This window comes from Musca autumnalis, unplaced genomic scaffold (genome assembly GCF_047663935.1).
Source record: "Musca autumnalis isolate F117 unplaced genomic scaffold, ASM4766393v1 scaffold_1, whole genome shotgun sequence".
Classification (NCBI taxonomy): domain Eukaryota; kingdom Metazoa; phylum Arthropoda; class Insecta; order Diptera; family Muscidae; genus Musca; species Musca autumnalis.
The window spans coordinates 22,962,961-22,979,035 of record NW_027411644.1 but is presented as its reverse complement, the minus strand read 5'-3'; the positions used below and the strand labels follow the sequence as shown (position 1 = coordinate 22,979,035).

Genomic DNA, 16,075 nt, shown 5'->3' with positions numbered 1-16,075 from the left:
GAGTAAAAACACACTTTCCAATTAATCTGATAAAGCAAAGAAAATGTAAACAAATGAAAACTGGAAATTCTCCCGTATTACACAATTTGTATATTTATGGTATCACAAAAACCATGGGACAAAGTCAATTCGGATGAATCTGATGATGATGATATTATGTATCCTTCTAAAATTTGGTGGATTACCGTAACGAATTTAATAAAATTTGCAGATTTTTATATTATTGTACAATATTATGTCATTTTTACTTAAAAAATATATTCAAAAACTGCATAAAAGCATTGCCTCCATTATTCGGGAAAATCGATTATCCGTAATGCCTCCGGTCCCGACCATCACGGATAATCGAGGTCCGACTGTAAATTTTGTGTACGGGAACGCAAAATGTGTAAAAGTGGTAAAAATTGTAAAAACTTTTTAGTTCTGGAACAGAGCTAACATTGTTGTTATTGAAAATTAATTGTCAAAGATAAATATTGAATAATAGGGTCGTTCCAAAAATTTGTTCAGGAAAAACATAAATACATTTGGAAAATACTCTAAAATAGAACAAATTTGAATCAAAATGTAAATATAAAACATACAGAACTGTCGTAGGTCATTGTTATTACACGTTTACGGGGAAAAGAAGAATTTTATGGTAGCACATTTCGAAGTTTCAAATTTCATGAGCAGACCCTATTACATTTTGAAAACTAAATTTACAAAAAAAGTAAGAATACAGCTGATTGTCACTTCTACCTTGTATAAATATGCCTTGGTCAAAACGAGTTTATCGGTAAGAGGTGTGAAGGGGCTGAAATAGAGCTGGAAAACCATCGATATTCCCAACATTAGATATTTTCGATATAATGTTTTAAAATATCGATCGCTATCGATATTATCGTTAAATTGTCATCGCCATTAATTTGGAGACGAAAACGGCGGAAATGTCAATGATTTTCTTGAATTTATGCAAAAGTAGTTCACAGAAATGTAAAGGAGAATAAACAACTGCTTTTATTTTATGAAAAATGTAAAAAAATATATTTTGTTTTACCGAAAAATTTGTACTAAACTTCTATTTATTTCAATGGATTTCAGGTTAGGGGTTTTTATACCGATAATATCGATAGGCAAAACTATCTATCGATATTGAATTTGTAAATAATAATCGATATTATCGATAGTGCCATCGATTTTTTGCCAGCTCTAGGCTGAAACTCTGTACACAAGGTTCTGTAATCTGAAATTATTCTTTGTGTTTATATTCGTAACTCTCAAACCAATGCAAAGCAATGAAAATATCAAAATGTTCATATTTTCATATGTGTAGACGTCAATGAAAATTTGGAAGAAAATGGCAAAACGTTTTCAATGAAAATTTTCATAGTCTGGCATAAGACTTACTGAAAAATGACGATTCACTTGAAATGGGTAGTTGGTAATCAATTTATGTTAGGTTTACATGTGAAGTTTTTTGTGGAGTACAGACCATGGCAGCTGATTATAATAGTCGAAGGTCACACTAGAGTGGTTTCATTGAAATTTTTTGGGATTCTTAAATCGAGTTCCCCACTACAGCAACTTCATGAATTTACTCTAGTATGCATGGTATAAGTAAAGAGGTAGATTTAAATGAAAACAATCTATAGAACCCTTGTTTTTTCTGAATTCCTAAAACATCAAAATTAGTAAACACAAAAGCAACAAAAGGGTTTGTTTACAATATCACTTTTGAGAATTTTATAAAAAACGCGAAAAATGAATGAAGTGTCAAGATTTACCCACATAATCGAGTTGTGGATATGATAAAATGTTTGTTTCAATGCAAAGCTGACGAATTTCATCCAAAAACATGTTCTAAAAACAAATTTAAAAATCATTGAATTTGATTGTTTTTAAAATTATTTGCCATATTATTCAAACAGCATACACACATACACAGATTGTGTGTATTGTTTTGACGTTTTAGGAACAGTCGAAAGAAAAAATTTAAATTGACAGTAAGCTTCAGCTAACCTTTCTTATTAAACCATGCTAGTATGGAAATCGACCTAGGAACCCTGGATTTCATGAAATTGTTTCATTGAAACCATCTTTTTAGCCGTATTAGTTGTAGAAATTGTTTGTCTTTTGCGTTTGCTGACGATATTCAGCTATTGTTTTTAGGAGACTTTGTGTTTTTGGATGTTCTTCAGAACTCCATTATTTTACTTTTATGCTTGGTTTACATTTACGAAATCCACTCGATTTCAACAGTCAATTCCTTTGCGTATACGTCAAATGAAAACTCATCTGAAATCCATTCGATTTCATTTGACGTTTAAGCAATGGAATTGACAGTTGAAATCGAGTGGATTTCGTAAATGTAAACCAAGCATTAGTTTGTTGGTAGAGCGGATGACCATAAATGGCCTTAACCCTGCGTTTACAAATGACAGGACAGTTGACTTCATGCATTGATTGTCAAAATCCCACAACTTGCCTGTGTGACGTAGGCGTCCAGACAACTGCGAAAACAGTTGTAAAATTATGAATGAAAATCACCGATTTCTTTTTGTTTTCCGTTCACATATTTTGTTTTGTACATATTCTTTTGTTTTCAGCACATTTGAATTATCATCTCACTTCTTTTTCACAAAAATGTCAAAAATTTGTCAACCCGGCTGTCTGTGAAAAACTGATGGACAGCTGAGAGACAAACGACAAATGTATGCATGTATTAGTAAATCAGAGTTGTATTTGAAGACAAACTGTCTGGTGTAAACGCCTAGTAAGATCAACACCGCAAAAACAAAGGCCATGAATTTTGGCAACATACCCGTTGATGCAATTTCTGTTTCAATCTATAATAGTGTTATAGATGTTGTAAGCAAGATAAATTGCTTAGGTGTAATGTTGGACAATGAGTTAGCATTTGAGGCCCACGTAAGTTCTGTTTCGTCCAGGGTCAACTTTGCATTGAGGAAGTTGTACTCGTTGGACCTTGTCTTGCCTCGGATGGTAAAAATTCGTGTGGTGCATGCCCTCATAATGCCACTGTTTTTGTATGGTCTTGAAGTGTGTAGTGGTAGTTGTGGATATGTTTTGCGTAGATTGCGATTATTGTTTAATAGAGTTGTGCGTTATGTTTATTCGTTAGGTTGGCGTCAGCATGTTTAGTCTTATGTGGATAACTTTCTTGGTTGCAGTTTTAATAACTTTGGAAGTATTAGAAATCTTTGTTGTTTCTATAAAATGTATAAATTGCAAGTGCTGTTGTCTGTCATTAATTTATTCACATTTGGAAGATCCATCAGAAACAGGCAGCTTCTCTTGCCAAGAATAACTCCGTTTTTGGAGAAATAATTTTTTGTGAGAATTTCTAAAATTTTTAACAGCTTGCCACCTGAGCTTAAAACATTTAGCTTTTCCTCGAAAACTTATAAGAGGAAGCTGATCTTATATGCCCAATTAATGTTTTCATATTTCATTGAATTTAAAGGCACTCTTCGGATTGCATTTTTAGTCAATCTAAAGATGCAATAAAAATGCAAGCAATTGCAAAATATCCCACAATAAATAAAATGCATTTATTATTTGTGTAAAACAATAATACAAAGAACTTTATTATATAAATACAAATAAAAAATGTCCATTAAATTCAATTACAATTGATTGTACTTCCTCCGTTCTCCATTTAATCCAAGCGCAACTGATTTTGCTTCGTCATCCTAAAGGTTTTTTATGTTCCCTTCCCATCACTAGCTCAGCTTTCGACTCCAACTCCACTCCATAAAATCGTAAATTACCACAAAAATGTTCGCAACTTTAGTTTGTATTTTTTATTTTATAACAAATTGTTCGCAATATATTCACACTTGTTTCTCTTTTGAAGAAATTATGTCGGCATCGACGGGTAGGGATCAACCAACTGATTTTGTTTTGTATAAAATGTATCGAACGGAGTGCATTTTTCATAATGCTAAGTTTACATATACGAAATCCACTCGATTTCAACTGTCAATCCCATAGCTCAAACGTCAAATGAAATCTCATCTGAAATCCATTGGATTTCATTTGACGTTTAACCTATGGATTTGACAGTTGAAATCAAGTGGATTTCGTAAATGTAAACCAATCATAACTCTGTTGGACTACATCGAAAAATGTTGTGAAATCATAACTCCAATTGCACAACTTCCAATTTTTTTTGCTGGGTTCATGTGGACTGCATCGAAGGATGTTGTCATGGTACAATAATTCTTAGGTAGGCCACAGCTAACAGCTGATTACAATTTTTTTTTGTTATGGCTTAATCTGTCAAAACCGTGTTGACATGCAGAGTTGATATTTATTATTGATCAAAAAATTCAACTCTGTTTTGTTTTCATTTCAACATTTCGTTCTTCTTTTTCTTTGTATACTCATCCGTTATCATTCATCAAAATAATTTTGACGTTTTAAGCCATAGCGACAGGGTTGTATTTTTTTGGCGATTCTCATACCTGGCCTACCTATGAATTATTGTACCATGGATGTTGTGAAATCATAACTCCACATGCACAACTTCCAAAATTTTTTGCTGGGTAGTAGTACGCTTATGCCCCGTTTACACTTAACCGAATTAACCCAGTGGGTTTGGGTTTCAAATGTCACTGAAATAGCGCAAACGTCAAATAAATCCTCATGAAGTGGGTTAACCCGGCAAAAAACTTTAAAGGGCTGTGTACATAAGCTGCCTTGCCTGCTTACCTTGCTTGCTTCTGATAAAAGAATAGGCCTGTTCGATAACTTCGCAAGTAAAATGTATTTGCAAATTCTACTTGCAAGTTCTGTTAGTTCTCTTTTACTGAACAAGTTTGTTATCGAAAACTGTAAAGATACATGTGAAGAAAAGCATGGAAATTTGACAAAAGACAATTGATTTTCATCAGCATTGCCATATTGAAATTGCTAAATTCATTATAAATTCAATTTGATTTTGTGCTTTAAAAATTGGGATAATGTTCAAATTAATTTGAATTAATACCCTAGACAGACGGCAGCATTAATTTGCATTAACTGCCTTAATTCAAATAAATTCGTGAATTATCCACATTCTTAATTCACAAAATCAAACTGAATTTAAAGGGTATTTAGGTATTTCAATATGGCAATACCCTAGAAGAGAGCCCATGTTCATATGAGAGAGAGAGCATATTCATGCTCTAAGACACAAGGAAAACAAAAAATACAGTGCAAATCAAGGCAGATTAAACAGGTAACCTATTTGTCAAATGGCAACAACAAAAAACCTGTTATTGTACACTTTAAACGTCAACATTTTTTATGATTTTGCATGAAGAATTGTTGTTTTGTGTTGTTTACAACAACTTTTTGACACTTTATGTTCAATCAGCTGGCGTGAATCGGCTACCTTATTCAATATGCCTTGGTGCAAACAACAACAAAACAGCAAATTGCTGAGCAATCAGCTGTTTCTTAATGCAAATTAACGGTGCCGTCTGTCTAGGGAATTGGCATTTGAAACCCAGTGGGTTTATTAAATCCGGTTAAGTGCAAACGGGGTATAAAGAAACAGAGTAGTAGTGCGATTCTCCAACTCATTTTTTTGAGTTACCTACAAAAATCGGAAAAACCAAAACGCAAAATTATAAATGAAAATTTCAAATAAAAGTTGACAACAGTCTTGTAATCGGTAGAACTTTACTGATAGGTTTACATTTACAAAATCCACTTTAGGTGTTCTTAAACCGAATTCCCCACTACAGCAATTTTATGATTTTACTTTACTATGGAGGTCGATCTAGAGACGCATAATTTCATGCAATTTTTTCAATGAAATCGCTCTAGTGTGGACCGGGATTTAAGAACGCAAATTTCATGAAATTTTCGCTATGAAATCAATCTGTCGACCGGAACTTGGATACCATGAATTTTCAATAAATGCCATTTGTTGTAAAATATATCTCACGGTGTGATACCAATTTGCAACGCCGTCATTTTACAAAAAGCTTTGACGCCGCCACGACTGTCGTTTCTTAATCCATATTCGGCCTTACGCTTTGCGTCAATAAAAGTAAATATTTATAATTCCAACAAATGGCCATCGTTAACATCGTTGCAAAAAGAGTAAAAAATATTAATAAAAAAACCATTGTCTTAGCCGCTGTATGATAGCAGCTATTAAAATCAAACAAACCTGAAAAACTTTCAATAATTTCCTGCTTCGAGAAATCCATTGCGGCCAAATCAAACTTTCCCAAAAAACAAGAAGTTGCCTCCTTCTGTCTGTTGTGTGTATAGAGATTTTACAAACACTACGCTCTGGCCATCGTAGTTCAACATAATACACAAAAAGCACCCAGCGAGGGGAAGGAGCAGGCACAAACATTGGAGCAACACAAACAACAGCCAGCCAGCAAATGATTGACGGCTGCTGATCGGATGTACAAAAGACGCGCAATTATTTTATTTGGTAAAATCAAGCGTAGAATAGTTCAAGCGACCACGCAAAGCCAGGCGAAAAGACAACAAAAAAACAAAGTGCATTATCAGCATTAATACTGGCTCAGTTGTGGGAGAAAATGGATGAGGCCCTGTATTCGGCCACATATGTGGATAACTACATTGATTCGGTAGAAAATTTACCCGATGACGTTCAGAGGCACTTATCGCGTATACGTGATATAGATGTACAGTATCGAAGTAAGTAGTTGATGGTGGACACACTGCCAGCTAGCGAGTGCACTAACAAGCTAGAGTAGTGCTGTAGTTCGTTAGCTTGCTTGGTTGTTTTGCCTTTTTGCTTGCCAAACAAAACTTTCGCGAATGAGTTGTTTTGTTGTTGTTGTGGCAGGGAGGGAGGCGTTGCATGTTTTGAGGTTAATTGCCTTTCGACTTAGTTTCTGTTTCTGTTTTGTTTTCTTCTACTACACAGACCTCCTGCGAGATGTTGATCATTATTATGACTTATGGAGATCCCTACAGAATTGTGGTGAATCGAATATACCAAGACGGGCACGTTCTGTGACCCGAATGCAACAGAGTTTAATCCAGGCCCAGGAGTTGGGTGACGAAAAAATGCAAATTGTAACACAGCTACAAGAATTGATAGACCATAAGACACGACAACTGGACACGGACCAGAAGAATCTCGACATCAAAGAGGAAAAGGAAGATGTTATGCATATGCAAATCGATGAATGTGGTGCACCAACACCACAAAAGCAATCACGTACCCAGAGTCCGGCAAGAGTTGGCGATTTGTCGACATTGTCGGGGGCCATTCCGAATGGTGGGTATAATTTTTGAAGGGGAAGGTAAAAAAGTTATTTAATAATTATGTTTGTGTTGTAGGTTATGGTGCCTCTGGTTCTTCCGGTTTGAACTCAGCTGGTGGCGGCAACTCCACACCAAATTCCGAACGCTCTGGCAGTGGCAATATGGGCTCCAGTGGCGGCAATAATGCGAATGGCAATAGCGGCCTTCTCACTTCATCCAATATGGATAATCAGCGCAGCAATAGCAGCAAACGTTCACGGCGTCGCCATGATACCTTGGGCAATATGGAGCTGGGTGGTAATGAATCGAATTCAGCCAATGAAGGTGGTAGTGGCAATGGCAATGAACGTAGCAATAATCAGAAATCATCAAATCTGGTCGCGTCTCAAAAGAAAAGTGGTGTACAAAATATGGCCGGTGGTTCGGCTGCGGTGACAGCATCAGCTGTAACTGGTTCAGGTTCTGGATCGGGTAATGGTGGCAGCGGTTCGGGTAATAATCATTCTGGCAAAAAGAAGAAACGTAAGGCAAGGGGTGGTGGTGGCGGAGCACAATCATCGGCTCAAACTAATGCCCGAGAAGAAACACCACCACCGGAGGCCATTGATCCCGATGAGCCTACATATTGTGTGTGCAATCAGGTGAGTGAGGATTACAAAGAAGAACATATTTTTTTTTACTTGACCTATTACTTTCTATGGATAGAAGACGTCCAAAAGATATCGAAAAGTCCTTCTATTGATAGAAGACCTCTTAAAGGCTTTCTATAGAGAGAAGACTTCTAACAAGTCTTCTGTGTATAGAAGACCTAAAAGATCTTCTATGTATAGAAGACCTCCAAATGATCTGTGGATGGAAGACCTTCAAAATCGTCTATAGATAGAAGACCCTCAAAAGGTATTCTATGTATAAGATCTCTATAAGGATTTCTATGGAGAGAAGACTTCTAAAAGGTCTTCTATATATAGAAGACATAAAAAAGGTTTTCTATGTAGAAGCTCTCTATACGGCTTTCTATGGAGAGAAGACCTCCAAAAGGCTTTCTATTCATAGAATACCTCCAAATGCTCTTCTGTGGACAGAATACCTCCAAACGTATTTTTGGATAGAAGACCTTCGAAAGTTCTTCTATTCATAGAAGACCTCCAAAGGGCCTTCTATTAATTAAAGACCTCCAAAAGGACCTCTATTCATAGAAGACCTCCAAAAGGTGGACTATGGATAGAAGACCTTCTATTAATAGAATATCTCCAAAAGTCCTTCTATGAATAGAAGACTTCCGAAAGATCTTCTATTGATAGAAGAACTCCGAAAGCCTTCTGTTGATATAAGACTTGCAAAAAGTCTTTTATCGATAGAAGACCCTCAAAAGGTCTATGGTTAGAAGGCCTCCAAAAGGTTTTCTTTAGATAGAGGACCTCTATAAGATTTTCTAAAAATAGAAGACTTATGGTGAGAAGACCTAAAAAGGCCTATCTGCAGAGGTCTTCTATGGATAGTGCAGTGCTAAAAGGTATTCTTTGGATAGAAAATCGTTTATATATAGTCTACTCATCAAGGCATTCTAGTAATAAATTCTTCCTAAAGGATTTCTGTGGATAGAAAATTTTCTAGATATCGTCTAATGCCTTTTCAATATCTTATATGGATAGACAGGAATCTAATACATTTATTTTGAGAATACTTTTTTTTTAATATTTGTCTATTAAATTGGAATAATTTATAATAACTTTTCTTTCCTTTCTTGCAGATATCCTTTGGTGAAATGATTCTCTGCGATAATGATCTATGTCCCATTGAATGGTTCCATTTTTCATGTGTTTCATTGGTTTTAAAACCCAAAGGCAAATGGTATTGTCCGAATTGTCGTGGTGATCGTCCCAATCTTATGAAACCCAAAGCTCAATTTCTTAAAGAACTGGAACGTTACAACAAAGAAAAGGAAGAGAAAACGTAAACCCCCCAAAAGATAGCCAAAATAGTGGCTCATCATTTTTTGTTTTAATTTAATGTTCAAAACAATATTTAGCACCGAACGACATCAATCCCCCGACGACGATATATATATACATACATATATTAAGAATAATATTGAAATTTATTAAGAATAAGAAACCATTTTTATTTTAGTATGTAAAACAACAACAACAACATATACAAAGAGGGAAAGGTTGCGTATTTTTTTACTAAACGAGAGCGATATATTATTAAAAATATAACGGACTGTTTTTTTGTAAAAAGGCTAGAAGGATAATGTTATGTTTTACTATAAAACTGAAACTTAATGCTAAAACAAATATTTATGTATGTCGTTAAAAACGTTTAATTCTTCTCTTACTTTTCTTTCTATAGTGTACAAAAAAAAAGAAAACTATTTATTCATTTTTTCAGCTTTAAATAATAATTATCTGTAGCAAAACAACAAGAAAAATACTTTTAATCTCAATAGTGCAAGCAATAGATAAATAAAGTAAAACACAAAACAAACCAACAATAATATTAATATACAATTCTATACTCTTTGACGACTAAGGTGTTGTAGGCGAGAGAGGGTAGCGAATATGAGCAGTGTCTTTATCCAATGTATGCAGTTACAAATGGAAGATACAGGTCTACACTTCTTATTATGGGCTACCTTTGGGACCGGTCTCAGTCTTCTTACAAAGAGTATTTAGCGAAAATATTTGTTTACAGCACTCAATTTAGAGTTTAATTGTTTCCATTAATGTTGACCACCTTATACAGACTCACATACTAATACAAAATATATATTCCCATATATGTACATACATACCTACATTATTATTTATAGCTGAAAGTTGCTTCCTAACTTCTTACATATCTTCCTTCTTTTTGCAAAGATTTCCTTAAATTATGTTTGAATTGAAATTTGATTTTAGTTTTTTTCTTTCATTTGCATACATTTGTTCTAAACAAAGCAAATACAACCACAACAATCAGACAATTACAATTTTAGTTTTCTGTTTCTAATTGCAAAGCCCGAATGAGAGCTTTCAATATTTACTTTTTTTATAAAACTACAACAAAAACAAATTAAGAAAAATATAGTCCCAATTTACATTAGGCGAGTTTACTTGCGGCAATTCTCAGTTCGATGGAGAGAGAGGTGAGGTATATGGTAACCCTTTGCCTCTCAACACCCTCTCTCACCCACAAACTGACAATTGCCGCAAGTAAACTCGCCTAATGTAAATTGGGACATACATACATATATCGGAAAAGGAAACATTTTACACTGTACATTTTTCTTGTATTTTAAACAAACGATAAAGAACAATATTTGAATTAATTATGTAGTATTAACAAAAAACAAGAAAAATCATAAACAAAATAAAAATTGCAAAGAAAATAAAATACATGTGATTTTAATTGAAACCAGGACCTTTCCAAAGGTCTTCTGTAAACACGAGGTCGCATAAAAGTCGTAAAAACTACTTTCGATTTAATAAAGTTCCTCTACAGGCTGCCCCCTAAAGGTTATCGGGCTATAAAAGACTTGCAAAAGATTGGAAAATCTCTAAGGTTCTAAGTCTCCTATAAACAGAAGACCTCCTAAAGGTGTTCTATTGACAGAGCATCTCATAAAAATGGCTATCTATTTAAGGTCTTCTATAGATAGAGACCTCTTAATGTCATTTTATAGTTAGAAGCTCTCATAAAGATATTCAATGGCTAGAAACACTCGTATAGGTCTTCTATAGATATTCTCATGTATGTGTTCTATATGTAGGTTTTCCATTTATAGACAGATTTTCTATAGAAATAAGGTCTCCTGATAATCTTCATCAGCTTCGTTCCAGAACTAAACAGTTTTTACACATTTTGAACATTTTTCCCCGAAATGCGTTCCCGTACACCAAAAAAGTTGCAAAATGTTCACTTCTCTTTGAACAAAAATGGCGCTGAATGGCTTCCCGCTTGGGAGATGGATTAGTTCGGCATCGGAAACTCGTCGATTCTCAGCGTTACAGTAACTAGTTCCACTTCTGACCCCTCACAGTGCAATCAACTGTAAACTTTAACATGGGGATGTCATAGGAGGTAACCAATTGACACTCTATGCATTACCTGTAGGTGGTATTGTACTAGTTCCAGGTTTACAGTCATATACCAGTTTATTTATAAAAAAAAGTGGTGGTAAAAAGTCACAACTGACGCTTCGTCGTTTTCTTGTGGATATATAGGTGTCAATTGGTTCCCTTCGCATTACTTATGGGTCAATTGTGAACTAGTACCACTTAACTCTAGTTTAGGACTATTTAAATTGCGACAATTGGAATTGCTAGCGGGTAGAGAGAAGAAGAGGGCAGTTTTCGTATTTCCTTCGTATTCCTTTTTTATACCAGAACAATATGAATAATATGTACGAATATATTCAATCCATCAACACTAGTTTCTGTTATTGGATGCTTCATTTATATTAAAGTTATGAAGAAAATGTAAATGTGAATTATTTATACAACACGTCGTTTAAGTTATGTTAATTAATGGGCCGATTCCGTACAGCGAGGCGAGTCATGTCGCGTCGTCTATCGTCTCTGCGACAAAATTTAAAAAATGCACTACGTACAGCGATAGAAAATAATCGTCGATAAGTTATTTTTATTTTATTTTTATTCGTTAGTAAAAATGAACGGCGACAGCTAATTTGTTGTCGCCGGAAAATGAACATTACGGCGACAAAATTTGACGTCGTCGTGCGACTTTTGCCATACGTAATGGAAAAATTGCAACTGGCAACGCGACACGACTCGCCTCGCTGTACGGAATCGGCCCATAAATCGCAACTGACGCCTCCTCGTTTACTTGGGGATAAAAAGGTGTCAATTGGTTCCCTTCGCATTACTTAGGGGTCAATATTTGTACTAGTACTGATTAGAACTAGTTCTGGACTACTTAAATTGCGACAATTGGAATTTTCGTCGCAAGCGGGTTTCTCTTTAGACACGACAAATTTGAGCGAACAAAAATGTGCAACATGTTTGCCGGCTTCCGATTCGCTGACACGCCGACTTTGACATTTGTTCCAGATTTTTTGACGTTTCTGCCATTTTTCCGTTCCCGTACATTTTGGAAAAATGTGTGCGTTGAACTCTTTTTTGACAGTGTTCTCTTTTGAACATTTTACCATTAAAAAAGTACTGGAACGAAGCTATCATATGGAAGGCCTCCTAACCCCAAGTTTTTGTAAAAAAAATTCGTTTTAAAAGAATTGTCAAATTTTGTATTTCAATTTATTAGCCTATGAGAAATTATAGAGCGCTGATTTTTAAACGAGGTATTCTTAGCTATGGTTGCCACCGTGGTGCAATGGTATACACACCCGCCTTGTACGCTAAAGGTCATCTGTTCGATTCCCAGGCCAGGCAACATTAAATTTTCAACGGTGGCAAAATACCACTCAGTGATGCTGGCGACATTTCCTGAGTATTTCAGCCATGTAAAACTTCTCTACAAGTGGTGTCTTAGGACATGCCGTTCGGACTCGGCAATAAACAGTAGGTCCCATCTCATTGAGCTAATATGAATCGGGGTGCACTCATTGATATGTGATAGGTCTCCCTTGTCCCATCTGGGATGTTTGTGGAACAATTATTATTCTTAACTATATATGGAACATGTCTAGAAAGGATGAAGTCTCTACGTCATCTAGAGGCTGAACAATTGATGCCCAAATTATTACGAAAATAAACGAACAAAGAAAATTTCCTTACAAAAACAGGGGGTAAAGGTCTTCGTAGCACTCAAATAATAACAACAATAACAATTTTGTTGTTGTTATATAGCCTCTACGGTTGTCTACTGTATACTAGATTGTCCCTGGAGTCGTCTACTATAGAGTAGATGGTCCATAGGATAGTGTAATATAAAGTCGTATACTATGGAGTAGATGGCCTCTAGGGCCGTCTACTATGGTGTAGATGGAGTAGACGGCAGAGTAGATGGTCTCTCAGGTCGTCTACTATAGAATAGAAGGCCACTAGGGTCGTCTAATATAAAGTAGATTGTCCCTTGGGTCTTTTATAGAGTAGAAGGCCCTTTGGGTTGTCGTCAATAAAGTAGATGGACCTTTTGGTTCGTGTACTATGTAGTAAATGGCCCCATTGGGTCGTCCACAATAGATTAGATGGTACCTAGGGTTACTGAAAAAATCTACAATATTATAATGCTTATAATTTCTGTAATAGCACGGTTATACCAGAGCTTTTTCTGCCGGGTTAACCCACTTCATGAGGATTTATTGTTTTCAATATTACAAATTTATTTTCATTTGTTACAAATTCAATATATTCTTTTATTTCCCTTGTTAATAAATTCAATCATGGTTTAATAATAAAGGTTAGCCAAAGCTTTATGTCAATTTAAATTTTTTCATTCGAGTATGCCTAAAACTTCAAAACAATATAAACAAACTGTGTATGTGTGTGTGGTGTTTGAATAATATGCCAAACAATTTTAAAAACAATCGATTTCAATGATTTTTAAAATTGTTTTTAGACCATTTGTATGGAAGTGATTGGTGAGATTTGTTTTGAAACAATCAGTTGATCATATTCACAATTCGATTATGTGGAGAAAACATAACTCTTCATTCATTTTTCTCGTTTTTTATAAAATGCTCAAAAAATGTGTTGTAAACAAACTCACTTGTTGCTTTTATTTTGAAGTTTTAGGAATTCAAGAAAAACAAGGGTTCTATAGATTTTTTTCATTTAAATCTACCTCTTTACTTATACCATGAATTCAATATGTTTTATTTTCAAATGTTTCACTTAATTTTTACAGTCACCCTAATAAACAATGAACTAACAACCCCATGGTACAATCATACAGGTAGCATTATCAAGCCAGCTGATGGTAACATAATGTGTCAATTGAATTGAATTGATGTCAAATTTTGACATCTTATGTTACCAACAATTGCCGATGCGGCTACCTGTATATTTGTACCATGAACAACCCTTAACAACATCCCAGCAAACCAATCGTAACGAAATCGGAACAAATTTCGGACGTTACGTCCGATATCTGATCCGAAATCGTAACGATATCTTAACGAAAGTTGTATGAAGTGGTTGACATAATTTCGGAACGAAATGTCGGAGCGAAATCGGATCGATTTCGGTCAGAATTCGCAACGAAATCGGAAGAAAATCCTTGGGAAATTCGGAATTCGAATTTTTTCCTCCGAATTTTCGTACAGATTTCTGAACGATTTCGGAATAATGTCGTATGAAAATCTGAGGTACCTTCCGAACTTTCGTAAAGATTTCTGAACGATTTTGGAATGGTTTCGTATGATTATCGAATGAAAAAATGTTTCTCTGATGCATCTTTTTTATTGATAAATTTTCTTTGTTATGTTTTTTATTGGAAGATTATAATTTCAAATATATCGAATGATTTTCACTGTTGTTATCATTTTGTAGTTATATTAGAACAATGTAAACTTTGTGTACGAATATGTTGAGTCTATCAGCACTAGCTTAATTATTATATGCTGCATTTATATTTAAAATATTTAAAAAATGTATATGCGAATTTAATAACCAACCACTTTGTTTTTCGACAACAAACTAAAATGTTGCTTGTTAGATATATACAAAAGGTGGTTGTTGTGCGAAGGGAAATTTGTTTCCGACATATCGATCCGAATTCGTAACGAAATCGGAAGAAAAACATTAGCAAATTCGAAGGGAAATTTACTTCCGACATTTTCTCCGAAATCTGAACGAATTCCCCTACGAAAAATCGTATAGAAATCGATACGAAATCTGAACGATTTTGCTTCCGAAATTGTTCCGATATGTCGGACATCCGACATTTGGTTTGCTGGGATGGTAGAACAAATACAAGGTAAAGTTAATACTACAACAAATACAACTCGAACAACAACCACAAAGGAATTTGTTTTTGTTTGTAACGTTACTGCCAGTTGTATTTGTAAACAAAACAAGGAAATGTCTATAAATTATTGGAATTTAAAAAACTAATAATTTTTTACATTTGGTTCAATATTTTGGAAAACATGACTGAAAATTCGTTACATTTTCAATTTTTATGTTTCCACGTCATTCCACTAAATGCATAAATTCTCGCAGAAAGTAGAATTCTTGCAGAAAAGTTTGGGGTCGCTGGAAATTCATAGAAAAAGGAGAAGCTGTTTCAATGTTTTGTTTTAGAAATCAAAGAAGCACATGTTTATTAGGGTTTTATTTTTTAAATTTTAACAAAATACCTCACATATTAACAGACGTTGTATCGCCTCTACAAGCGGTGATTTACTGCGCGGCTTATCGTTCGAACTTGGAGGAGGTTACATATCATTGATATGAAGAAGTCTTTTTGGGAAATGTTTTTTTTTTTTCGAATGATATATTTTTTTCTCAAAAAATATATGTCCCTAATGTACATCGAAATAGAAATAAATGTATAAAATGTCATATGAAATTTGACACTAACGTTACAACCCAGTTCAGTCAGCTGTGTATTGCTGCTACCTTTTCTTATTCTACCATGCCTTAACAAGAAGCTTTCAAATGCATCTCTGCAATTTCTGCAGTTTGAAAGTTTTACAACGTGAGGGTGCATCTTTAATAAAGACGATAATACCGTGTCATATACGTTTACGTTTGTGGCAACAGTAGCTGTGTTCCAGAACTAAAAAGTTGTTACGACTTTTACACATTTTACTCGAAAAAGCGTTCCCGTAAACAAAAAAGTTGTAAAATGTTCACTTCTCTTTAAACAAAAATGGCGCTGAATGACGCTCTCTTTAAAAACTTTTTAGACGACAAATTTGGGC

At 34.8% G+C, this 16,075-nt stretch overlaps 1 protein-coding gene across 1 annotated transcript; it reads left to right on the top strand.

Moving 5' to 3' along the window:
* Window positions 1-6,049: 6,049 nt before the first annotated feature.
* LOC141394720 (inhibitor of growth protein 1) lies at window positions 6,050-9,679 on the top strand. The gene is given in 4 exon segments (XM_073969533.1): window positions 6,050-6,672; window positions 6,905-7,270; window positions 7,273-7,889; window positions 8,999-9,679. Coding segments are annotated over 4 exon segments (1,311 nt in total). The 5' UTR covers window positions 6,050-6,551; the 3' UTR covers window positions 9,206-9,679.
* Window positions 9,680-16,075: the final 6,396 nt, after the last annotated feature.